We start from the raw sequence: 27961 nt of genomic DNA on the forward strand, positions 1-27961 counted from the left end.
GAAAACTTGATTGATTTATCTTTTTAAAGAACTTCTCTAAAACGTTTTTTTCCAAGATTCCGCAGCCATGGATTAAATTAAAGAATATGTTCATCACACAGCAAAGCAGACAAAGGCAATGAGAAAATATTTTATTTTATTTGCAATATAGGCTAATGAAAATAAGACACAACAGGAACGTAATAAGTCAAGTTGAGGTCTGAATGATTGAAATGAACCTGGAAAATTGCACCTTAGAATGTAAAATAGATTAATCCAATCCCTTTTGACTGATCACGATCATGCTTTGGACCTGTGTTGCAGGAAGGTAACAAAGACAACAATTCCATGGCGGAAAAAAATGTGCACTCACCAAAGAAAAGTGGAGATGAAGAAAAGATGGATTTTACAAAAGAATAATATGCCAAAATCTACCCCAAAATGTGTAATAAACCACCGCAAGATGGCTCATCAATCTCACAGAGTGATTCTTTTTGCAGTAAGAACAAAAATGACTCATAAAAGCGAAAAACTCTTGGGTGGCAAAATAAGTAAATCAAATGTATACTTGGCAGACACTGTAAAAGACGCAAAAAAACAAAAGCTTGATAAATAATAGTAAAAACGTGTAATCTTTAACTTCATGCCTTTTGGACACCAGCTTATATTTTATTTGAGCAGTTTATTCACAGCCGCATAGGCCTACATGTTGACCAAGGCTGCCCAAACCAAGAAAGAAGAAGAAAACCAGAAATTATTCAAACACTATATGTATCTTGAATGGATCAAGGGAGCTTACAGTTACAGTTAAATATATTTACAATCAATGAGGAGATACGGTTTCAAAATGTAAATTAACACAGCCAGGTATTACAAAAAGAAAGTCTAACTATTAAGAAAAAAAAACATTTCAAATAATTATACAAATGCTAAATATATCACTGCTTATTGTGAACAGACTATCAAAATATCATCGCCGTCATCACAGTTAAAAACCCTTGTTATATCCAGTAGGTACTTGTCACATATTTCTTTTCCAATCTTCTTATGTGTCCAGATGGTACTTTTTATTTAAGTTCAAAGTTCTTCTGCAGCCACCATCCTCTCAATAGCAGCCCAGTCTATTTTGCTGAGGCTGCTGCCGGCACTGTCAGAAAGATTGTCCAGCCAGTCCATCTGTGAAACACCACCTCTGGCACCAACGTGTTCCTCACCCAAAAGTCCCACCAAGGCCTGAGAAATGCAGAAATGAAAAAGTCATAGTGAAAAGCATCTGTCAAAAACAAGATTTAGAGAATTACATGAAATACTTTGCAACATGAATTATGAAAAATAACTAGACAACAATAATCTTGATTGAAGTAATGGTAGGGTTATTTATTTTCCATTAATGGAGATTGAATCCCATAAATACTGTATATGTAGGTATGATTCTTACAGCATTAGACTCCTCCATGTCCTGTCCTATGTGCAATTCTGAATGGTTCACTACTTCTTTCTCTTCCAGTGTTGTCTGATCCCTTAGAATCCCTCTTTCCACAGCGGCTCCTGCTGAAAAAGTGCTGTTCAAACTGGCTTTACTCTGATATCCAACACAGCGTCTATCACTCTGCCTGGGAGAGTTATGTCTAGTGTGTGGCTTGGTGCTAAGCATGCCACGTCTCGTCACCTGAGACAAACGGTCCCCTGGCAAAACAGTCACTAAAAAAAAAGAAAGTAAATCACAAAATAAATATGGTTCTCTCTCTGTCTCTCATATATATATATATATATATATATATATATATATATATATATATATATATATATATATATATATATATATATATATATAAATATATATAAATGACAAACATTTATGTTGTCTATTTATTTTTAAGATGGCTACCTGGTCGATAAAGTCCCAGTCTCACACTGAGATCTTCTGAAGGCCTCCCTGTCACATACTGTGGACCAAGGTGGGTCACAGGTTGTCCTGACAGTGACTCAACACTTCTTTTTTCATTGAAAGAAATATTGCGGGTCCTGTAAGAAAAATATATATCTCATACAACCAAAAAAGTGAATCATCATATTTATTAAATTAAATATGTATAACTAAAGCTCTTTATGAGAGTTACAGGCACTTTAAATATGAAAATGCTCTTACTACCAGCTCAAAATTCTTTGTTCATGATTATGTCCTCAAACATGCAGCTAATGATTTGAGATTATGCTCAGCAATAAGAACAAGGACTCAGGCACTCCTCTGTTAGCTAATGTTAGTCGAGCGCACCAACCCAGGTTAGCGGAGGTTTTGAGTCTTTCAGAAGTCTTTAAACAATTTTACATTTCAGTTACTGGCATATCTGTTAAAGCAAACATGTAGTAAAGGTTTGGGACTGTCAAGACAATGGTGTATTATATATTATAATTAATAATCAATAATAACATTGAGTTGAACTGCTAGCTCTGAAAACAACTACCGTATTTTCTGGACTATAAGCCGCACCTATATATAAGCCGCACCCGCTCTATTTTAAAAAAAATAATTAAAAAAAGACATACAAGCCGCACCTATATATAAGCCGCATCTGCTCTATTTAAAAAAAAAAAAAAGATATGCAAGCCGCAGATATTTATGTTGTTAGATTAGATATTTACTACATGTACAGAAGGATTTTGAACTGTAAATGATGTACATGTTCGTACCTAAATAGATCCTTTCCTAACAGTGTCTTTTAACACGGCAGCAACTTTGCTGATTAAAACGGGACAGAACCAAGAGAAAATAACCGGTATTTATTTATCTATTTATCTGTTTGAAATCTGCTTCTACCTACTTCTATCTGCTAAAGAAGAAGTAGCGTATTCTTCTTTGCATTTATTTTGTCTTAGTTTTGATTCTAATTCCGGTTAGAGCGCCCGAGCGGTGGAAGAAAAATCCACAGAATAGCCGCACCTTTGTATAAGCCGCACGGTTCAAAACCTATGAAAAAAGTAGCGGCTTATAGTCCAGAAAATACGGTATATTTAATAAGGTGAGGTCCCGGTCACCTTTCCGTGCCAGAAGTGCTTCCATGAGGTGGAGCTGGGGTTGACCGCGAGGTGGAGCTCAGCGGACGACAGTCGGTCTGTGGGGAACTGCACACGGCTGCAGGTGAGCCCAAAAAGTCTACAGCCAAAGAGCAAGCCTCACGTGTCCTTTGCTTGTATTGCTCCAGAAGCATGAACCTATTACACCAAGAGAAATGATACTTTACAAATACACGTCTAAGAATTCAGAGGACAGTTTTGAAGAGCGCTTACTTTTCTCTTTCTTCTCTGGTTCTCCAAGTGGTTGTTTGATTTCTGTTTTCTGATCGCTGGAGAAAACAAGTGAACAAAATGTGAATGTTATTACAAAAAAATACACATCTATTAAAAACAGCACATAAAATATGAGCTCTGGTGAGAAGATAACCATATCTGACCCCTGTTGAAGAGGAGTGAAATGGTTTTCGCTCCCTCTCTCTCAGTCTCTCTCTGTGTTTTTGATAAACAGCCAGTCTTTCCCGTTGTTTCGTTCTCATCCATATCCTCAGCTCTCTCCTGTCGTCCTGAGGAAAGGCTCCTTTCGGTGACATCCTGCTACTCTGCTGCTGGTCTTGCATGCTGTAGTGTTCACCATATTATTTATCACATTAAGAATAATCATAAATATTCACGTATCCACTTACATAACACAATTTTAAAATGAATACTCCACCTGCTACGGTGTGCAGTCTGTGAAGTGGACAAATCCCAGTCAGTTGGTGATAAATATCCTTCCCTCACCAACTCGTCTAGGATTTCTACTGTATCAGATAGCTCAGTCTGACCTAGATTCACATCAGTCTGTCTACAGATTGAGAGGTGAATATTGTAAAACATAGCATGACAGGTAAACACAGTTAAAACAAAGAAGTCATTAAATATTTTATGAATCCTGATCTACTTAACTTACTCATGTAATATCCCAGACATCTCAAGGAAGTTATCTTTCATACCTGACAGAAAAAAGATTAGTTTTAGAACTTGCTGAAATAATTCACATATTAAGAAAGAAGGCTACACCTTTTCCAAAACATTGTTATGGAGGAATATTGGCCAATTCTTCTTTATAATGTTGCTTCAGTGCATTAAGCTCTACAATTTCATTATACAATGTGTAATGTTGGCAATAAAAGGCAATTGAATTCCGTTAAGTTTCTAGTAAACTGGAGCTTTGCAGGCATTCATTTATGTACAGCTCTCTTTAAGTTCAGCCAATGTATTTCAAACTGGCCTAGGTCTGGATTTTGAGTCATTTTAACACTGATCCCTGTTGTTTTCAGTCATAATATTGTAGATTTACTGGTGTAAATACAGAATGATTTCCTAAATAGGTGTAGAGCAGAAACATAAGCTTGTGTTTACCTGGTGGGGGGTAAATATGAGAAGAACCTGCTTTGTGGCTGTCAGAACAAGGAGAAAAATGAGGAGATGTCTTTGTTCCAGGATTGAAGTAGTCTTGATGGACCAAATGTTCCTCATCTTGATTTTTGTTGTGCTCTTCACAGGGACTCATTTCAGCTAAAACAGCAGGTTCAGGTCTTGGTGTCCATGCTATTATATATAATAAACAGTGGCTATTAGCAGAATCAAACTGTTATGATATGCATCTGGTATTACAGCTTTCTGGCATTTTCCATGCAGTCTTCACAGACTAACAAAGTCATTCAACATACAGTTGTATTTTTTTATAACAGGTTTTCATATCAGTTAGAGTGTTTAGGCCATACCTTCCAGTGGAACAGAGAGTCTGACAGTTTTCTTTGTTGCTGGAGAAGTCTTCACATCAGGAGCTATGTCTGAAGAGAGTTTTTCAACTCTGTTTACCAGCTGCATAAAAACATAGCGGAGGAGAAAGGATGATCTGCAGTACTGCATAAACACACCTGCTTTCAAGAGTCTGTGAACTTAAATGGAACAAAAAATATTGGTAGAATACCGTATTTTCCGCACTCTAAGGCACACCACATTATAAGGCGCACCTTCAATGAATGACGTATTTTAAAACCTTTTCCATATATAAGGCGCACTGCATTATAAGGCGCTACAGTAGAGGCTGGGGTTACGTTATGCATCCATTAGACCAAGGGTCGGCAACCCGCGGCTCCGGAGCCGCATGCAGCTCTTTCATCCTTATACTGCGGCTCCGAGTGGCTTGGGAAAATAAATTACAAAAGAAAACAAACTAAGTATTTAATTGAAGTGTATTTTATTTGTGTGAGTTCTTTAATATTTTAGTTCTAAATTGGAAGATTATTGTGATCTTGACATATTAGAATAAATATATTTTATTGTTTTTCGTTGCTCAAAATACGTATACATGTCTATGGTTGCGAGACCTGTTGCGGCTCAATATTGATCCACATATAAGGCTCACCGGATTATAAGTCACATGGTCAGCTTTTGAAAAAATGTAAGGCTTTTAGGTGCGCCTTATAGTGCGGAAAATACGGTAAGTACAAATAGTGCTAATATACCATTCTGGAGTTTGAGAAGTCCATCTCCAAATGATCTGCAATGTTCTGTAAAGCAGCCAGCTGGGCATCCAGCTCGGACAGCCGAGAGGACAACCACACAGTAGGAGGAGAGGAGGAGGCTCTGGGAGTTACAGAACTCTGGGTCGATATGGCTCGACAGATCGCAGAATCAGATGGATCAACGATCACGTCTTCTTCCAGTGTGAAGCTTTCTGAAACTCTGAAACTGTGTCGGTAATGGCTGAATGAGGGAGACTCCTCAGGGATATCTAGGATACACAGGATGAGCACCAGATCAGCTATTAGCACCAAAAGGGTATAACTGTCTCAGTATCAAGACTTAACTGTGTAACACTGTACGTATAGACACATAAAAAGACCTTGACGAGTGGTGGGTTTCTGAAGATTCTCAGGAACTGTGACTGAGGGCTGGGGCTTAGTAGCAGCAGAACTCTGGATAACAGAACTTGCAAAAACATGAAGCTCAGCAGAAGAGGGTGAGGAGGGATGAAGGGTAGGAGCATGTTGTTGTTCTGGACTCGGAGGTGGTGGCAGAGCTTCATGCTGAAGCACATCCTCTAGATCTAAGACACTTATAAACTGGCGGCCACAGTGATCCTGCAAGACAGCGAAACAAAGAATGAAAATATTCAATATTCAAAGTTGATCTTTGTCAAAATAACAAAGGAAATGTATGTGTGGACATCACACGGATGGTGTGTCTGTGCTCACTAACTAAAAATGACACAGAAACGGGACATGAAAGGATGTGCCAGTGTCACTGAATATGTTGCTTTCCATATCTTGTAATTGCACACAGCTGCCATAAGCTGTAAGGTGCCATTCATCATGCAGAGCCTGGATTCCTACCAAACTCTCTGGTTCCTGTGGAGTCTCTTCTGTGTCTCGAACAGGGTCATCATTACTTTGGGCTAGATTGGGAAAAGAGATAGATAAGTAGTGTTTTTAAAATATTTACTCTAAGAAAAACATAGTCTAGTGTGTTGTCCTTCCAGACCAGCTTACATTTTAGGCTGCCAGTCATAACAGAGGCCTGGACAGACACAGCTTTATCCACCAGTAACAGAGGACAAGCTTAAAGAAAAACAAGGAGCTTTAAGAATATTTGCCTATATTTTATATTTTGTGAAAAGTTCACTTAAAACAACCCTATATATTCATGAAAGTGAATATATCAGTTTCTGATATGGAAACTTTTAACTTTTCAAATCATGATATTTGACAGAAAATGCGTGTTAAAAACATCAAAATGGTGCAAAAACTGTGATAATATTAACAGAGAAAATAACCCTGGTGATGACTCACATGGGTCTGTGTTAGTGAAAGCATCTTGGAACTCTGGGGGTTGTTTACTTGTGGATGCAAAGGCATGAAGTTCAGCTGAAGTGAAGAAGACCTTATCCAATAATCTTTGACCAGTCAGCAAAGAGTCAGAGGATCCTGGGATTTAAATAACAGCAGATCAAATCCATTTTAGATAGGCCATAACAGTTTTTCTATTCGCCTGATAAAGAAATACATTACACAGTATGCAAAATTTGCTAGACTCACAATCACTGGAAACGTCTCTGTGAAAATGTCAGACGCTTACAAGGCTTGCCTTCTTCAATTACTTTTTCTAATCTAATTACATAAAGGACTAAGTGAAACTTCAGTCCTTAACATTCCAAATAAATGTCAATTTTGCAATGCTCATGAGTGTCTTTTTATTGAATTGGCTGTAAATATAAAATATATGCAGCTGCAGCTGTGAGACTACACAACCAACACTGCTCACAGTAGACCACAACCTTAACAACCTGACAATAAATATACATACTAGAAAATAATGTGCAATATCATTCACCTCAACGTGCATAAATAACATCTATCTAAATATCCATCTGTTTTTCTTTTTTTGTATACTAGTATTTTTTATTTATTACTATTTTTATTCTCCTTCTTCTTCTTATTATTATTATTGTATATACTGTTTATAGTGTTTTTTATTATTATTATTATTATTATTATTATTGTGTAATATTGATGCCTCTTGTGTTTTGCACTATCCCCTTTGCTGCTGTAATCTGGAAATTTCCCCTCTGGGGGACTATTAAAGGATTTCTTATCTTATCTTATCTTATCTTATTCTCCTTTCAATAGTCAAGATGTGTGTTTCTTGCAGTGATTCCTCTATTTTTGAAAAGACAAAATATTTGTCTATTACCTGGCAATCTATATGGTTTTGAACAAAATTGAGTGAAAATACAAAATCTTGTTTTAATCATTTAAAATTCTATGTTATGTTATCACCTGTGGGGATCTGTCCAGGAGTGGTGTCTTCAGCAACTACAGGCTCGTCACTTACAGGTACATCTGTAGCCTAAAGATATATCAAAGAAAACATATAAAGTTGGTAAAGCAGCTTAAAATTTGTAAAGAGAGAATATTAGGATTAGTGCTATTCTACCTCTTGAGCTGGAATGATAGACTCATTTGGTCTAAACGTGATCTCTGTTTTTCTTCCCTTTGCTTTCTCCTCTCTCCTCTTCTTCCTGTAAACAACACAACAGAGAACAGTAAATAAATTATCCATATCCATAACAGGAAATGTCTAACATTAAAATGAATATACTATTGCCTCTTGCTTGGGGTACAGCTAGAAGAAGTGGTCAGTCTTTCAGTAGATTGATCTACTTTAAGCAAATGCATCAAAGTGGCTTCAGCCTCCTCCTGGCCAACCTCTGAACTCTGTAACTCTCCCATGGAGATAAGACGGCTCATATGGGTTGAGGGAACTGCCTGAGGCAACATCTGCAGTAAATCCACATATGTATAAATTATAAGATTAATATGCAAGATTTAATTCTTCTTGATTTTAAAAATCAATGGAAGCAAGCAACCTACCCAGCTTGAAACAACTGCTTACCATTTTGGGTCCAGAATCAATATGCAGAAGCTTGACCGTACGCGTGTCCATTACTGGAGCTGCAATGACAGTTGAAGGCCGGGAGCACAATGGGAGAGATAATTTGGGGAATGTGACGGTGTTGGGTGCAACAGGTTGCAACTGCAGCAGGCGAAGACCTTGCGTTGGTGAACGTGTTTGTGTGAACCCTTGTAAAATGGACTTCCCTACTTCCAAGATCTGCAGCTGTGAGTTCCTGGGAGTTGGATCACGTGACAAATTAAGACTGAGAGGTTTTGTTGGAACTGAAAACCTGTTTCTCTCTTCTCTTCTTTTCTTATCATTCATGGCTTGGTTGTCATGTTTAAGCCTGTGCTGGTAAGATCCAACAGTTTCTGGGTTTGGAGCGTGTAGAGTCTGTTGTAGGGGTGGATAGTGTGGGGTACTATCCTGGGAAGAAAGAGGGTGGGGAATTTTGAGTAACTTCACACCTGACACTTCAGGAGCAGAGCCATTCTGTGAACCACCTTTAAATGGCAGCAACACAGGAGTCTTTTGAGCAATATGACTGGATTCAGTAGTGGCCAGGAGTCCCTGTGAAGAGGGTATTAAACTCCTGGTCTCCTCTTGCTGAATATCCAGTGACTCTGCCTGGATGATCAGAGGCTGCATTTCCTGAAGCAAAGAAAATGAATGTGTAAGATCCTTTTACACCAAAAGAGGATACATCACAATTTAAGAAGATATCACACCAGTACCTGAACATTTACACCTGCACCACTGGATTTGGAGGGGAGTGTTGGGTTTGAAAAATGCTGGTCAGCTGCTGCAGAGGTTTTGTCTGAGCTCCTCAAGGCAGACTGGTCTGCAAACTTACATGCAGTTGTCTGATCAAACTGAGGTTCAATGGATCTTGAATTTGGCACACAAATCAATGTCTGAGGTAGTGCAGGGATCGTTTGAATGGATGATGCATTAAACTCAGGAATGAATTGAGCAGATAACGATGATGGCACATTAGGGTGTGATGAAGTAATGTCAGCCTGGGCCACAGAAGAATTCTGCTGGGGTAATTGAACGTTGGAAAACGAAGCTCCCAGAACCTCACTTAGACTCATGTAGTTGATATGCTGAAAAAAAGGACACATTACTTTAGGTAAGAGCTGATCTTTTAATTCAACCCCTTCATTCAGTAGATTGTTCTTACCTGAACCAGTCGGAATAAGTCTTCACCCAGACGCTGTCTCATTGGGGAGGTTGTCAATGGCTGATTTAGGGTTGTAGTTTCTGCAGTGGGTGTCCCTGTTGCTGTGGGTGCACCTATTGGTGGGGATGCCCCTGCTGCTGTGGATGCCCATGTTGCTGTGGATGCACCTGTTCCTGGGGAGCTCTTTTTTGGCTGGAGACTTGAAGGATCAACATCACTGTTGGGAAGCAGCAAAGCACTTGTATTTGAAGGTTTTGCATGAACAGTTGCCTTTGGTTGGACTGTGAAAGGGGCAGAACAATCTGGATGTCCAGCAGGAAAACTGTGCCTTAACAAAGACAAAAAGGCAATTTCAGCATTCAATTTCATCAAACCTTTTGCATGTTTTGATCTGTAGCTCAGCCAAAAAAATATGGAAATGACTCAGCAAGGTTTGTACTTTTTCATGAATAATACATAAAAATGAAACTTTCTGCTATGACTTTGGCAGTAACTTAGTTATTTAAGCCATAGCTTTTCTTTGAAAACTATTCATACCTCCATTCACAAGTAAATAAATCATCTCAAATTCATAGCTTACAAGGAGGATGAACTGGACACCTCTTCAACTCGTTCTGCATTGTCTTGGTCTGCAAGTTTTAAACTCTGTAAAGGAAAAGAAGAAATAAAAACATATCTCTATGTAAGAGCCTGAACTATACATATAGAGACAAGGAAAATTAAGAGTTGATATTAACCGTTTCAGGCGTGAAGATGCTTGCAGAGATGTCTTTACTGGAGCCAGAAAGTGACACATCCAAACCCTCACTGTCACAAACTCTGCCTACAAAAATCAAACATACCAATTACGTTTCCATTTTCCAAGAATCTGCCTTACTGTAGCCTTTATGTTGCAATAAAGCTTTATAACATACTTTCTTTTTCCGGAGTAACATCTAAGTCATCGAGACATTGTGTCTGTGGACTGGAATGTCTTGGTTGAGTATCTAAGGTTATTTGAGACTGGTCACAAGGGAGAGATGTTCTCTGAAACATCAACTCTTCTGGCTCATCTGGACAAGAACCACTGCAAAGAAAGAATACTAAATATCATGCACATACTGTACACTAAAATTCAAAAAGGTATTCAGTAATTACACAACAAACAACAAATGCAGGTATTTTCTTCTCACTACTACTGAGTTTTTTAATTTACATGAAATTTTGCTGGAAAGCAATTATTTTTTCAAAACAATAATTGAAGTCTTTAAAATATCACACGTGACAAACTGATAATCCACATGATACCATACAAAGCATAGCTTTGTACTCTATACTAACATAGACTAATCTCTCAAACAAGATTCCCTTTGGTCCACTATATTGTGATGTAAACTGTTTAAAAACGTTGTGAAACTCACATGGATAGGTCCTCTGGTTGCAAATTATGATCAAGGCCAGTGATAGGAGTGTGTGCAGATCCAGGGTAGCCCGTATCAACACTGCTCTCCCTGTCCAGCTTCCTTTCCATCTCAGGTTGCAGCACAGGCGCAACAGTTAATTTCACTTCTGGAACATGGATGTGGGAACTGTAGCGGTCAGTCCCCGTCAGAACTGCGAACCTGCGTTTCAGCAAATTTAGGGATGTGAGGATAGCAGGTGCTGACGCTTTGACACGAATCACAACTCCTTCATCAGCTGTTTCCTCTTTATCCTTCTTCATTTTAACACGGTGTCCTGACCACACCCTTCTGTCAGCCCAGCGTACCATCCACACAAGCAGCCTTCCCAGCTTGGGAAACTGCGTTTCTAATTTAAGATCCAGGCCCTGCTGCAATTCAGTTACAGCTTCCACAGACAATGAGGAGTCTGATATGAAGCTCTTTGGAGGATGCGCTATTGGCAAGGCACTCTGACTAAGGCTGGTTTCAAAACTAAGACCGGCTCTCTTTATTTTCCCTGGAGGCACATTTCTTTGCTGACGGCAGCCAAACAAACCTTGCTTCATCTCTTCCTGTTCAGGATGAGAGCTGATAGGAAGGCTAGCCCTGGATAATGGAGCATCACTTTGGATGGAAAAAATGTGCTGCTCAGGTGTTGTAGTAACTTCTTTTGCAGATGTATAGCAGGAGCCAGCTCTGAACACAGGCAGGACTCTGCCCAAGTGCTTTCTGTCTGGATGATGCTCATCTCTTTGACGACGATGAATAGTGGTGAGCACATCAAAGGTTAGAGAATGCAACTCTCTCTCCCTTAACTCAGCACAAAATCCCTTCAGCAAAGGTAGTTCACTGCCGGAGTCCACGCCAGCAGTGCTGTCTTTCTCTAGGACATAGCTTAGGAAGAGATCCAGGAAATTCAGATACTCTTCATCTTCCTGCTCAAACTCCCAGGTGCCAACCACTGGTAGAGAAGGTTTCTCTTTCTCCTTGGCTTCTCCTCTGTGACCTTCCTCTTGAATGGCATCTTTAGTCTTGACAGCATTCTTCTTAGTGTGTTCTCTGTCTTTCTTTGCTCTTTTGCCTCTGAAAAGATCATCACAAATAAAAGTATGAAACACATCACTCCTAAGAATAATTGTAGTGCAACTTTTCCATACTGGGTACCTGCTCATGGCTCCACAATGCTGTTCAGAAAAAGTAACCTCAGATGTATTTTCTGCTGTGGTTACATCACTGCTCACTGTCTGGAGTCCACAATCAGTTAAACTGCTGGTGCTCAGGCTTGTGCTCAGTGTTAGTTGTCTTAACATGGCCATGCCATGCTTGCTCCCCCTATCCTCTTCTTCCTCATCTCTTTCCCACAGATGGAGCTCAGGGGTTGCCAAGTGTCTCTGCAAGCGCACCAGATGTTTCCTCCTCTGCCTGAATTTGTCTTGAAACAGAATCATCATTGCCTCATTCGCCTCACCTTTCTCCTCTTCTGAGAAACAGAAAGAATGATGCATAGGGGTTATTAGCATGCAGTGGTCAGCTCAAACACCAACATAAGTACACAGACAACTTAGAGACCCCATTCCTCATCAATATCAAAAGAGGGAATGCGCATGACGTCACAGATGTGATTTCACAGCGGGTTACGCCCACTGAGTGGCAGAAAGACTGAGTGGCAGCGTACTTTCAGTTTGAGCACACGAAAACATCTAAAATGGGAAAGAGCTGTTGTGTGATCGACTATACTCATATATTTAGCAAGAAATCGGAGTTATAGTTTTACAGACTGCCAAAAAATAAGTTTAAGAGAGACAAATGGATCGCTGCAGTTCGCAGAAACAACTGGATTCCAGGCACCGAAACGAAAACGTGGATTTACAGTTCCCATTTTGTATAAGGTAATGTTGGATTTTTGGGTAGCTAACGTTAAACGGTCTAATCATAAAGTTCGGTGTCCTCATCACTTTAATTTCGCCAACAAATCCTGCCTTGAAGTAGGTACAAGCGTCAAGACTTTTGTATGCCTTTAAGCTTTGCTTCGTGTATTTCCCGGGCGTAGAAATTAAGTACATATAAATCAGGAAACTCGATTCGTGGCCAAATATTAATGTCCATGGACCACTGTTTCTTCGGTAACTGTACGGTTCACTGTCAAGTCCAACTGCCTTTAATTTAAGCCGATAATCAGCTGGTATCCCATCTTTTCCACAGTTTCCCCTACTAGTTGCAGCTGTTTTTGCCACTCAGTGCGAGTAAGGGGGCGTGGTCCAGTGGGAAAGTGACGTCAATGCATACGCCCTTTTCTGCTCATTTCTCTTAAACCTCATTTGTCCCCTCATAAAAAAGCTAGCTTTACAAATAACATTTAAGTTAAAGTGTATTTTACATCAGGTTTAAAGGGGTTAAAAAAAAGGAACTTAAAACTATTTTATTTATTTTTTTCTTATGCTCACAGATGTATATTTCAACAAGGCTCACATAATCTGAGTACATTTCATTGGGACACTGGCACTGAAAAATTTCTCAAGACACGCTGGTTCAGTCAGTTAACATGTACAGTACCTGGCTTCACTCCAGTTTAACACAATACTACCTAAACCACAACATTTTGAGTTTCACTGAGAGCTAAACTCAAAGTTGAACTCAACTGCAGTGTTGAAACATGAACAGGTTTAGTTGATCTGAGTTAAACCCCCTAGAAACCCAAAGTGTGCTGCAATGTAAACATTAACCTTGCAGAGCCTGCAGACCTGCAGCCTAGATGTAAGCTGTTTACATAAAGCAAAACAACCCAGCCATTCACCAACCACACAGATTGACACATATTGATCTTGGAAGGGAAGGGTCAGAACAATCCCTGGAGATGGCTAGAGCAGCCAATTAAAACAATGCCCATAAATTACTTCCTCTTACACAAAAATGTGAGGAGCAGAAACATTGAGAATTTAAAAAGCTTTCAGGAGATCATGAAGGATGTGCCAAAAGTGCTACGTGGCCAAATGTGCACTGCACTAGACCTGGAAACAGAAAGCCAGGAAATGTCATAGTTCCAAATGAATCTTCTGAACGCATTAACAGTGAGCGTCTTCCATCAGCAGGTCAAATATAGTCATAATCTTTGTCGTCATCTGTCTTTATTATCTTTGTGTGTGTAGACATGGGTGTTTTCCATACTGTGATCCATCTGAACAGACTTGCCTAATGCACTACAAAAACATATTTATCTGCTAGTTTTTGATGTAGAGATAAAACCCTTCATTGGACTGAACGAGGGTAAATGTTAACAAAATGACTGTGCATAGTGGTATAATTGTATTAGGTTTAAGCAAACATGCAAAGAAAGAGCCCTCTAGTGGTTGATGTGACATTTCTGCAGGACGCTACAATTGAGTTCAGGCTAAACCTCAGCTGCAGGTTAAACCACGCAGGAGTTTAACGGAGTCAAACCTCAGCTAAGCCAGCGACAGTGCACTTGGCCCATTATGTTTTTCAAGGCTGCAAGGATCAGTGCTGAAGAATAATAAGATGTCCACTGAGGTGTCAAAACTAAGTCAAGTAATTACTGAAGGTTCAACTACATACTAAAAAATACCAGCGGCTATTTTTTTATCCTTACATGAACAATGTTAATTGAATAAAAATAGTAAAGTTATTATTTTTAACTTCAGGTGAAAGGTAACATTTCTCATCTAATACATTTCACTATGAAAATTGTGCAATTGATAAGATATGTAGAAACATTTTTAATAATTTATTTTGAAAAAGTGTGGTGAAACTTTATTTTAAGATGTGCAAATGATGCCAATTTAATTAAATATGGAATGTTCAATAGAATAAAGTGAAATGAACTGAAATATGTATCTTAGATGTAATTATGGAGAAAGAAATGCTTTTATTATGATGTTTTGTCTTATTGTATAAGAATAATAATTTCATGTTTACAACAGAAAATATGTATAAATCCTGATTTCCTTTACATGCTGCATACAATTTAAAAGAAATTTGAGAGTGAACTGAGGTGAGTATACCTAGGACATTGCATTGCTTCAGTCTTTCCATCAGTGAGTTATACTTCTCTCGCAAAGGCACTCTTACAGACTCCTCCTCCGGGAAGGCTCGTACCAGTGTGTCTACCACCTGCGAACAGGAACAGCCAAAGAAGAAAAATACACTCATTCAAGCTCAGTCTTCTACTTTTTCATAAAATACAATGTGTTTTTAGTCTGGGAATTATCACCAAAGACACAGGAGGTAGTTCAGAGATAAGACTGAGCATTATGTCCTGAAGGACTTCCTCAGCACTGAGGAAGTGAGAGAAAGGTAGAAGACGACAGGCCCAACGGAGAGCATTAACAGAGGCTGAATTCACTTCTGGATCAAAAGAAATCTAAGGGACGGGACACATAAAAACACAAGAAAAACTTTAGTCAGGACTATGAGAATCATATATTAACATGGCAGATGTTGATATACAAAGGTAACACCTGTTTAACTTCTCCATGCTGTCTGGCAACCTGATACTTCCTGCAGTGAATGGAGAGCTGATCCCTGACATGAAGCATCCAGCATAAAGCGCACATCTCCCTGAAACACACTTGTTGCAGAAATAAGTCAATAAATACAAGGCGAAAGTAGCTACTTGATTATACTATTCAGAATTAACCATGAGTGGCATATTACCAATGGTGTGAATGGTGTCATTGTCCAGGTGACCATCATTATTCTGGCCTCGCCTGAAGTATCCACCACGGGTGATCAACTTCAACAGTCCCTCTGGAAAAGCCTTTTCTTTGTGAGCTTCTGATGGGTAAGAGTACTTCTTCCTGATCTGAAAGCAAAATTATAGACCTGAACTTGAAATTTCCACAGGACCTGATACCAAACTGCAATCACAGACTTCAGTGTCATTCATGTCTAGTCATATCTGCAGTCTACACTGCACAACCAACTACAACTTAAGAGTTCTTTTTATTGTATTTTTTGATGAATGATGAATGATGAATCACTGAACGTGTAGCATAAAAGAAGTAAAGTATAAAAACCCACAGAAATTATTTTCAAATAATAACCATAATAAATAATTTTGTGTCAGAAAAGTGTTGTTTTAAACATATAATCTACTTCATCATTAAAAATGTTAACTCTTGCCGAAAGATATTAACTTTTAGGCTCCTTAAAGATGTACCTTGTGTAGAATGTGCCTGGCACGTCGCAGATGACTGATGTACCACTGGGCAGCAGGACGGCAACTATGGCCAGATCTCAGAAGTAACAGTAATCTTTGGATAACCCCAGACACTTTGTTTCGACATGCAACTTCAGCAAGCTGCCCCACTGTCCCTTTATGATCCTGGATAAAAAGACACGTACAAAATGTGCTTATTTTTCTTTTTATAAAATAATATTCATAAAATATTATATTTCAACATTATACCTGTGTGTTGGAGGAAGGCTGAGGGCAGTAGAGGGGTGGGGAAGGCAGGTAGAGCCCAGTGGGCACCAAAGCAGGAAGAGAAGAGCACATGTCCTTGGCTGTATCCAGCAAGCTTGACAAGGGGGAGGACGTGACATTGACTCCTGCCATGACGGAAGCCTTTAGAATCTCCTGTATGGAAGCCTGTAACAAGTCCCATTCTTCTCCTTCCAGAGAATCTTTAAAAATTGAGATAAAAAAATGGAGACACAGCACAGTTACCAGGTTCTATGCCCATACTGATTATACATTTTCTTTTTTACTGAACAAGCTGTAAGGTCTTACCAACCTGTAATGCTCTTATCATCTTTACCCGTGTATTCCAGGGACTCAGATTTATTGCCAAGAAGGCCATCCAGTTCAGCCTGAAAAATGCTTTCTGGCTCTAAAACTTTTGGCAGATGAAGCTCTCTTCTTCTGAACCTGTCATAAAAGATGACATGTTCACAAAAATGTCAAAATGTAGAACTGTATTTTTTTACACGCTGGTGTTGGCAGCAAAAAAATACAGTACTTTGTTGATTCTATATTTTCCAACTGACCAAGTAATGTCAGGATGTTCAGCACAATGGTTGGTATAGGCTAAGCTCAGAGATACTGCGGTCTTCCAGTCCCCCAGGTGATAGGCCATCCACACAGCCTCAGGAAGGAGCCCCCCCAGAAGAAGCAGGTCCTGGGCATAGTCCACCGTCCATACTTCTGACAGATGTTGTTGTCGAACTGCTCTTGCCACCTCCTCCTGGCAGAGTGGCACCAAACGCCCAACAGTGGGGGCTGAGCAGAGATGTATGCATTACTACAGAAGAGCATTCAAGTTAATCATCTTTTTAATAAAAAAGAACATTTTGGGAACAAACCATGAGGTAAATGCACTGGAGGCAGCACGGCCACGCTGTGAGGGGGAAGAATGTGAAGCGGCTGGTTGGTGAAGTAGGAGGTCATGAATCTCCCAAGGGTTTGAACCACCGCACAGGCTGTCTCATTGTGAAGGTCAGTCGGCAGCCATGTGCAAGGAAGAGAATCTGTTGGAGTAATAATAATAATAATATAATAAAACTTTATTTGTATAGCACATTTCATACAATAATTGTAGCTCAAAGTGCTTTACATCAATAATAAGGCAAACAGCAAGTGCAGTTTAAATAAGAGAAAGGTATAAAATAACAATCAACATCATATCAGATCCTAGCGTTCTAATAGGTTACTTGAATTACCATAATCTCATTACGGAGTATAAATAGTGACAGTTAAAAAATGTAAAGTTTAAAAATATAAAAGTTTACAAAAAATGAAACAGTAGTGCGTACAGTGCAGAGTAAGTTAAAAGAGCAAGTCGGTGCAGTAAGAACTGGAACAAGTGTTTAGGGTATTTAATGAGGAAGGTGGGTCAAGGTGGTGATGAACGTGATGAGGGTGGGTCAATCAAATGCTTTGGTGTACAGATATGTTTTAAGCTGCCTTTTGAATATCTCTAAGGTGTTTGCTTCCCTGATATTTGAGGGTAGTGCATTCCACAGCTTTGGGGCATAGTTAACAAAGGCTGCATCACCAATCTTTTTATGTCTACTTCTGCTGATCTCTAATAGACCTGCATCAGATGATCGGAGTGTTCTAGCTGGTGTGTAGTTTGTTAGGGAGTTTGCAATGTAGCTTGGTCCTTGTCCATTTAGGGCTTTGTATGTGAGAAGGAGGGCCTTAAAATCAATTCTAAAAGTCACAGGTAGCCAATGTAGAGTAGCTAAGACTGGACTAATGTGTTCTCGCCTCTTGGTTTTGGTTAGTAGTCTAGCTGCAGAGTTTTGAATAAGTTGGAGTCTTTCAGTGGTTTTCTTAGGAAGACCAGTGAAGAGTGCATTGCAGTAGTCCAGTCGGCTAGATATGAACGCATGAATTAGCTTCTCAGCATCATTTTGATTTATGAATGGACGAACCTTTGCTATGTTTCTGAGATGGAAAAAAGCTGTTTTGGTCACTTTGTTTATGTGTGAGTTGAAGTTCAAGTCTGAGTCAAGGATGATGCCAAGACTAGTTACCTCAGGTTTAATCCAGGAAGTTAAGTGTGTGTATAAAGGCAGTTACTTACATCACTAAAGCTGAATTTATGGTTTGTCCAACTGCATGTCAGATGCTTGGACAGCATTGTAGAATATACACTATTCCACCTTTCTGATGGCAATTTATTCAAAATAACCATTCCATCCATTCATCCACTTTTTATGCTCGTTTAACAACCATTCCACATTTACATTTTTTTACAGATGCTGAAGAAAGGCAGAAATGTGTTATTCCAAGTTTAAAGTTTTTTTGTCTTACTTAAGCAACACTTTCTAAGATTTTTTTATGTGTACAATCCAATACAACACTTACCATGGAAACACTGTCTCATAAAAAAAAGGGTTCAGAGTTATCCAATTTCGGTCCCTCAACCTCTTTATGGCAGCTTGCTTGTTACTGGGAAAGGCCATAATATTTTTGATTTCAGACAGGACATGTTGGACTTGTTATGGGAGTCTATAACCCACCTATTGCACTAAGATCTTATGGCAGACCCATACTGTACAGCTCAAAGTTTCAATTATCTAGTCAGTGAGGTGTATCTAAAATATTACATCCCAGTATTGAGCCAACCCTAGGGAAAAAAAAAAATCTGAATTTATTTTCAAACTTGTCATGGTGCCAAATTCTACTTTTATGGACCCCAGGAAGATTAGTGGTCGCCAAGGCGGCAGCTAATAGGGATCCATCCAATAAACAATAAAAAATAGTGAATTCATTATTTTATTATGGCAGGCTGATGAAGGCTTAGTGCTTAAGGATTATTACTTCCCCCCATTAACAACATTTATAATTCAAATTATAATTAAACTGCAAAAGCAGATTAACCACATCAGCCAGAAAAAAAGACATTTATGTTACAAAACTTGAATAAAAAGTATTCAAACTGCTATTTCATGTAAGTCATGCATGTTTGTGATGAAGCATGAATACATTTCTTTCCTATTGTATATTTAAGCCAGATACTGTCTCCTCTGGTTGTAACCCCCCATTTTGTAATGTAACAATTGATATTATTTGTAATGTTTAATTTTAATAAATTATACTATCATATGTTATTCGAGCATTATATAATTATTGTTTTGGTAAAAAAAAAAAAATTTTTATCCTCTGTCCAACTCTTTCAAATTTCACTAGTGTTCCCCAGTCCTATTTTTAATTTTTGTTCTTTTAATTGTTGTTCTGATGGTTTTTTAAATGTGTTTCTTATAATAAATCAATTATGTTTTTAGATATGGTTTGAACCAGTCGACACAAATCAAAGGTGATCAAGCTGATCTGAGTTAAAGCACATACAGTATAAAAAGTGAAAATATTATTCAGAAGGCTCTTAAACAAAGCACCCAAAGAATATACTGAATTGTGAGCTATGTCTTTTAAAGAAGTGTCTCAATAAGCGCTGCAGTGCTAACCTTTTACAGAACAATGAACAAATTTTCAGTGCCAACAACTGGCATCTTTCACACAGCAGATCTTGAGAAATTAATTCAAGCAACTGTGAGTACAATGATTATTTCCAGGTAATTCTCTTATTTTTTAGCATTTTTATGTATGGAAATACCATTTCTCGTCAACCAGTAATGGCGGGTTTTCATGAACTGAAGAAGGGAGCAGGATAAAGACATTATTATTATTATTATTATTATTATTATTATTATTATTTATTATTAAGATTATTATTGTGGCTTTTCCAAATTGTATCTACAGCACAATGGTAACAAAGAGGGGAGATCAAAGTTTTGTGCTGCAGGTTAAAAAATATTAAAATTCATTTGACAGTGCCATTTGACTCCATGATGTATGATCATGTCCCTGATGGTCTCAAACAGACAGGGACTTCTTACAGCTTGAGTCCATTAACTTACTCCATAAGTAAAACTCGACACACTGAAGAATTATTACTCGAAGCTGACCTGTTACAGAACTCAAACTGCCCCTGTGGTGTCCAGCCCTGAGCAGAATCATCTGCGCCATGTGGTCGCCCAACTCCTGCGCCTCTCTCAGATGATACTGTGATAACAGACTGTATAGAAGTGCCAGACAAAGCCGTGTCTGCTGGAAGACATTGCGAGCAAAACCTAAGAAGAAATAAAAAAATGTGTCAGACTGAATATGACTACATGGAAGGGCAGATTAAAGCAAAAACTAAAGTACTGCTTCTTACTTTTGTTGCTCTCTTGGCAGATTTGCAGTCGCAATGCATTAGCACTTTGTGTGTAGGAGCCACAGAGGAACAGATGCTCTCCTGGGGATTAAAGAGTGAAATTTGTAGCTTGAAAGAAACTGTTACTTATAGTTAGATACAGTCACAAAAAACGTCTTTTCTATTCAACGTGAGCCAAATTATTTTGTTGTAACTATGTATTTTGCTTGTTAAAGCGATACTACGTAACTTTTCCACCTTAATATCATATTTCCAGAGTCATTGTGATGGTATATCAACTTCCAACAGGTTTAATGACACCTCTGTCATGGGTCTGTATCGCCTTCACTGGCACTATGTAACTTTGAGGAGCATGGTAGGAACCCTGCCACACTAAAAAACTACAAATCTTTACGGCTTTGACTGCTTTACGGCATACGTCACTTCCCCCTCCTTCCCGATTCGCAGTCGAGACGAAAATGGGCAGGGCGTGGAGCGAGAGCTCCGCAGAAGCTGGTAACCCGTTGCTGTGTTGTGGCTGCAGCAGCTCCACACACAACAGACGTGGGGAAAAGATCGCTAATGGTTTAACTTTTCACCGGTTTCCTGCTCGGAGGCAGAACCACGGAGGCCAAGTATCTGATATAACAGAGTAAAAGAGTGAAAGAGTCGTCAGCTCGCTTGGATCGCGGCTGTAACGACCAAACACCTTCCACACAGTACCACAAACACTCACACAGACCGGGTCGGATCAAAACACGGGTTTTATCCCCCACTTCGCCAGCTAAACGCAGTTGCAGGCCAGCTCTCTGCGGTGCAATTAACCCCAATCTTCAGATAAAACTAGTTTTTTGAGGAAAAAATATGAACTCTTATTTGTAGCTGCAGAGGAAAAAAATAATCTCACGAGGAAAACAAAAATATTGCTCACGCCTCGGAGCCTCTTCAACATAATATAGTAGTCAAAAAAAAAGAAAAGAGAAGTAAGAGGGATTCAAAACATGTACTGTATGTTGTACTATTATACAAATTTATTGAAACACATGGCGAGTCAAACATTTACCAAAGCAGCTGCCAACACTCCTAAACAAGGTAGCCGGAGACGGTGGTTCTGCAGAACTGCGGCAGTAAATCCTTATAAAGAGTGGCGCTCCGACGAGGAGCTTCATTCTTTAGTAGGGATTTCATATGGATCCAGACCGTTAATAATCATTATTTTCTCCATATACCGCTCCCTGGCTTCCTTGTTTAAGGTATCCCGGTAAATTCCAGTTCCTTTCCAGCAGTTTAACATCTTTTTTTTTGCATTCCGTCTGTTCACTTGGTGAAACAGAAAAGCGTCCCGTGTTCTCTCATCAAAACAAATGCAGCGACGGGACAGGAGTTTTCTGGCAGTACGTGCTGGTGCTCATGGGAAACGTAGTGTTCTTTCTGGTAAAACAATACCGCTTTTGTCCAAAAGATGCCGCCAAACTCAGAAAAGCTGAAAGTTACGTTGTGCTGCTTTAAGTAGTCATTCACAAAACAAAGGCATGTTAAGCCAGAAGTTAAGTGAGGTGAACTATGGAATAAGCAATGTTATTCATTTTACATTTACAGCACTATAAACTCAATAAGATAGTTTCAGACCTGGGTAACTGAGGAGTTCAGGGCCGTCCTCGAGCCACTGTCCTGTAGCCTGCAGAGCTGCCTGAATCTGGGACATGATGAGAGACAGCTGTTGCTCCACCTCCTCCCAGCCATCACAACCTTTAAACTTTTTGAGTTGTTCCACATACTGCTGTGTGATATCGTACATCAGTCGCCATACTCCCAACAATCTGCCGAAAAAAAAGAAAGTAACTGCTGTTATTAAATTTTAAGATTACCTAATATGTAAAGGATTCAATACGTGACAGTCAAATGCCCATTGTTAGCATCTAGTGAAATAGTAAAACCCTTACTCATAATAACAGAATACATTGAGTGGTTGTACCTGCTAGATGGTCTTTGGGGAACAGGTTGAGCCTCATGTGCATAACTGTGTTTCCCCTCCTTGTCATCTTGTAGTAGAGGAACATGGTATACATCCGAATGCCATGGGTTTGGTTGCTGAGAAGGAGATTCCTCCTCAGAAGACCAGACAGTTTTGTGATTCAAGTTATAAGTGTGGTCAAGGGCATCAGAGACCAGCTGCAACATAAAAACGATTCCGTCCAAACTTTGAGAAGAAACTTGACAGTGACGAATCTGCCATGAGTCAGGTGAAGGGATCAGCAGAAGGCGCACTATTCTCTTACTGAACTCCACCACCAACCTCAAGCAATGTGGTCCGTTTGAAGGATTGCTGTCCCAGGGAAGGAAAGACAAAAGGGTTTTGATGAGGTGCAAGAGGCGGGGATTAATGGAGGTGCTCTTTTCTCCTGTGTCGCCCATGGAGGTGGGCAATAAATGAAGTAAAGCAGCAAATCGGACCACACAACAAAGTGCATGCTCCAACAGTTGAACCCTGTTTTCCACAGCATCTCCAAGAGACAGGCCAAATGCCCAGGCTGTTAGTAGTCTACTCTGGATCTTCGCTAGTTCACGACGAAGAGGAGTGTTCCTCCCCGTTTCAACAAAGTCTTTATCATAATTTGGGTCAGCAACAAACAGAGTGTCATTTTGCGTTCCCAGGGCATGAAGAGTATCAAACATTGAGGCAAACTCCAAACGACCTCCTTCCTCCACACGAGGACCAGCAGGAATTCCGTCTAAATCGGACTCATCCTCAAGGAAAGCCTAATAAACAACACACAAGCAGCAGACTCAATATTACCTCATTACATTCACACAGAATCTGAAACTGCAGTTTCTACACAATATAACTTGAATGACCTGCATGCTTTCAAGAAGCTCCTTGGTACCACCCAATCTCTGCTGCAAGAAAAGTGGCAATCTGGATTCATCCGTGGCCTCTGAAATGATGGGCTCTGTGATGGTAGAGTCACATCTAACAGTGAAGTTGAAGTCTTCTGGACTGCCATCAAGATTCAAGCAAGATACAAAGTCCAGCCAAGCCTTTACATGAACCTGAGAAGTAAATATTAGTAGAAAGGTTAGTGTATGGCCCAAAATGATTCATAAAGAAATATAAACCATAGTTACAGTTCAAGATATTCCTGGCAAATGACCTGGGATTTCTCTAGCTTGGAGCTGCTTTTCTCAAGATCCTTGCTAGTTTCTTTTAGAAGTGTTTTCAGTAACAAGGAGGGAGAAGGCTTGTCTAGGACCCTCATAACTGTTGCCATGTAACCATCAGACACAATGAGATACAATAGACGTGGATGCCAGGTCACAGAATACCGCTGCCTCAGGACATCACGTGCAGAAATGCTGGAGCTAGACAGGGAGGCATCCCCCCTCACTGCAGACACTGGTGGCCTGCAGAGAGAAGCAAAGTGCAAACATACATTTTAAACTGGATTTACACTTTATTCAAGCTTAATTTTGAAAAGTGTTTGTGAAAATAAATCGAAAGAGAAGACTTGGTGACAGAAAAGACACAAGAAACAAAAATAAGAAAACTGTCAACACAAGGCAATAACTTTATAACAAATAATGACAAGAGAAAAGTTTACCGGTAAGTGACTAGAGGGTGCAGGGGCAGGAAGTGTGCAGGACCAAAGTCAACACTGCAACCAGAGCTTGTTAGAGTGAGAAGCCCTCCGAGGCGAACCAGCATAAGAAGAGAGCCTCTCTTCAAAACACAGGCCAAGAAAAGGCTTCCAGATGACCAGCTGACACTCCCCACCCAGTAAGATCTGAAAAAGATTTTCTTAATATTCACTTTGGGTGGAAAAAAAACAATCACTCTTTCTGACAAACTACAACAGACAGCTTGAGGTGGCCCAGAGCAGACTTGACAATGTCACTCCTGACAGCAATGAGCAGATAGTCATTTATTTTCCACTGATAATAGGATATGAATATGCTTTGCTTTTTGTCTTTGCTCCACTTTTGATCTCTCCCACATTTCTACCCTTTTTCTAGAACATGCATTTGCAACACCTGTCTACTCAACTTTCACTTTACATTGGTGACGGAGACAGGAAACAGAGCAGACACACTACAGGAGCATGGATTGTAATCCTGCTAACAATAATGGTGAAAGGAGTGTATCTGCACTTGGATAATGAACTGCTGGCTGTGAGTTTCCATCCATGTCGTCTACTGAGAGAGTTCACCTAAGTTACCCATCAACACTGCATGTGGCATCATCAGTTCAGTTGTTGCCAGGCTACAAACAAAACACCACAATCCATTAATGGAAATCTCTCTCTCTCTCTCTCTCTGCTACACTTACAACCTTTTCCAGCTGCTTGTCGAATATATTTTTCTTATTAACTTATTCTCACTTAATACTAAAACAATATAATTTACCTTTGGGAGGTTAAGGAAGTATTACTGATTCACCCAGTCATTATCTACACCTGCTTCTTCCTATTCACAGTCATGGGACCTGATGAAGCCTATCCCTGCTGTCTTGGAGCAAAAAGCAGAGCATTCTCTGGATGGGTTGCTGGTGCATTGCAGGGCCACACATAGACAACCAACCACACACTCTCAAACTCACTCAGTATAGAATCAATTCAACAAATGCTGACTGCTAACATAAATAACTGACTGGCAGTTTCACAACCCAAATCTCAACACTTGTTTTCCTCATTGTATTTATGATTACAATACAGACCTTATATATTTAGATGGGATATCCATTTTCTTACTTCCACATCCCCCAAGGCAACTTGATATCGACACAAAATTCTGTGTGCTCATAAAGAGGACCTGTGTAGCCTGCGTTCCAAGAAAAAAAAGGAAAAAAAAAAAACATTCTCACAATTGTGATAATCAGCTGACATGAGATAAAATGATTAAGATGTTATAAATGAAGTACAGAGGACAAATAATGACCTTAGGATTCCTCTGGTTCAAAGCAATAGCTAACAGTTGACCATCTGGGGAGAAGGCTGGCACCAAGGCTCCTCTGGATTTAACTGGTTGGCAGGGTGGGGTGAGACGAGACATGGGGTATGTCTTGGTGGCCCACTGTATGCTGTAACCAAATGGACTATAAGACAAATGAGCACCTTTAGCAACAATGATAGCCAATGGAGTCCTTACTTTTATAGAGTTATTTACCTACCCCACCCTCACATGGCTTTCTTTCCACTTAATTTTAAGGACAGTAACAATAAGATGTTTCCCAGATGTGAAAACAAAGGCTGATAAGCAAATATCACCCATAACCTGAGAGATTGGGAGAAAGTAAAATAAGATGTATTATGTGACCTTTAAAACACAAGAACATGTCTATGAACATGTCACTGTTTGAAACATGACAAAATTGGGTATTTTACTCAATATGCAGACCTCTGTCTTGACAAAGATGGTGTGTTGGGATGCTTCTTTGTCTTGTGGAGAAGGTAATATGGTCTCATCAAGAGGCTGAATATGCACCCACTGTCCCTTGACTGGGCCATCTCGCAGTCCTGTCAAATCCCTCAGGTCCTTACATTCCCACAGGAAAGCCTGCCCAGTTATGGCTACCAGGAGCACTCGCATCCCATCACAAGAAACCTGAAGATACAACTTTTTGGAATTCCCTGTGAAAATACACATATATTTTTAATGATTTACTGAAATAAACAAACATCTAGAAATCCCTTTATGTGTGTGCAGCTACAGTTAAAAATAAAAAACTAACTATACAAAAATTCCTAAACCAGAGTCTACATTTTGCAAGTGACAGTCTGTGTAAATCCAACTCTGGGTATAGAGATGCATGATTCTGATTAAACAGTCATTTGAATCTTGCATAAGATAAAAAACAAATACATCTACTAAATTCAAACCACAATTATTAAGTAGTATCATCCTCCTGGCCGACCAACAGTTATTGTATGAGATTCATACCTTGAGTAGAGGTAATTATCTGTACAACTTCAGGGACTGATGTAGCTGTCTTCAACAAATCCTTATCCTTGTTCCACAGGAACAATTCTCCAGACAGCAAAAGTCCACATAGCCACATTCCTGGAAAAACAACAGACAAATGATGCATGCTCACAACTGAGAGAACTGGTTAGTTATTAGTTAACACGCTTCACTCACCATTGTGGGATGACGCCATTGTGACCACACTGCTGAGGAAAGGATGGAGTTTAGGTGTCTTCTTCTTTGTGCGGCCAGACACCATATTGATTTCACTGATCCGTCTGTCATCCAGCAGAAACACAGATTCCTTCTCCTGAGGTGTACAATAAAAGTTTAAGATCATTTTCTTAACGACATATTGCTGAGTTTTAGTGTCACTATCTGCACTGCTTTTTTTTTTGTCAATAATGATCGTCCCTCACCTGCCCCAGCCAGCAGAATCGGGGCCATGGCTTCTTCCGTTTGATGCTTGATGACAAAACAACTTCCAACTTCATTTCCATGATTGAACAACATTAGGGTTTCCCTATGATAGTACATCCACGAAATGCTGGTTGAGAATGGAATATCCCAAATAGTAAATCTGTAGTTTGGCTAAAACCCCGTAATATAAGGATTAAAAGAAAGATATCTTTAAAAAATACGTGTAAATATTTACACGCGTACAGTGATAAATGTATAAAGAAACAGGAATCAGTCCGTCATTTTACGTACCGTTAACATAGCATTAGCTACCTAGCTAAATCTGTAAAATACACGGTTAAGTGGTTCTCAAAAATCCTGACCTGAACATTTTAACTACATGGGTTTTACTCATTTGTTATACCTATACCAGGTGGTTGCTAAAATCCTGATTATTCCATTACATTGAAAGTTTTGACGTAGATAATCGTGAAATATTTCGAAACTCCCTCCGCTCCAGTTGGCAGAACTGTTTCCCATGATCCGCTGGAAGGAAGCTTCATCTCGTTGCCGTAGCAACATAACCGGATATGACGACATCGCAAATAAATAAAACAATATAAATAAACCGTTAAAATAGCAAAGTATGCCTTTTGAAAAGTTTTATTTTTGCATATATTTGTTTATATATTTCCAGGATGCGAAGCACAAAGTAACTGACACATATTAATCAAGGAAGTTTGAAGCCTAATTTTTGAGCAATGTGTAACATTACTAAAACTTGAATGTATCCAGACCCTGAATGAATCAGGAGGCTTCTGTCCTTTTAAATACTATATCCCAGGAAAGTATTCAAAATAACCATGAAGCAAAGTAGCTTGATTATAATAGACATCAAA

General features: G+C 39.3%; 1 protein-coding gene across 1 annotated transcript; it reads right to left on the bottom strand.

The window, feature by feature from the left end:
- Positions 1-156: 156 nt before the first annotated feature.
- On the bottom strand, positions 157-27582 carry cplane1 (ciliogenesis and planar polarity effector 1). The gene is made up of 50 exons (XM_061733177.1): positions 27375-27582; positions 27083-27210; positions 26838-26973; positions 26640-26759; positions 26097-26329; positions 25870-25973; positions 25638-25794; positions 25417-25520; positions 24305-24487; positions 23858-24107; positions 23562-23756; positions 22681-23465; positions 22335-22525; positions 20727-20807; positions 20476-20640; positions 17365-17529; positions 17050-17281; positions 16797-16930; positions 16469-16686; positions 16220-16384; positions 15715-15862; positions 15519-15628; positions 15272-15421; positions 15063-15171; positions 12208-12523; positions 11023-12126; positions 10537-10688; positions 10360-10445; positions 10203-10267; positions 9623-9950; positions 9174-9545; positions 8437-9090; positions 8149-8321; positions 7978-8062; positions 7821-7890; positions 6834-6968; positions 6534-6602; positions 6378-6439; positions 5888-6125; positions 5508-5776; positions 4761-4860; positions 4396-4584; positions 3944-3986; positions 3707-3838; positions 3432-3612; positions 3268-3323; positions 3016-3192; positions 1868-2004; positions 1418-1680; positions 157-1212 (listed from the first exon to the last, which is right to left on the bottom strand). The coding sequence occupies exons 2-50, from the start codon at positions 27161-27163 to the stop codon at positions 1057-1059; spliced, it is 9828 nt and encodes a 3275-aa protein (XP_061589161.1). The 5' UTR covers positions 27164-27210; positions 27375-27582; the 3' UTR covers positions 157-1056.
- Positions 27583-27961: the final 379 nt, after the last annotated feature.

Source organism: Cololabis saira, chromosome 11 (genome assembly GCF_033807715.1).
Source record: "Cololabis saira isolate AMF1-May2022 chromosome 11, fColSai1.1, whole genome shotgun sequence".
NCBI lineage: Eukaryota > Metazoa > Chordata > Actinopteri > Beloniformes > Belonidae > Cololabis > Cololabis saira.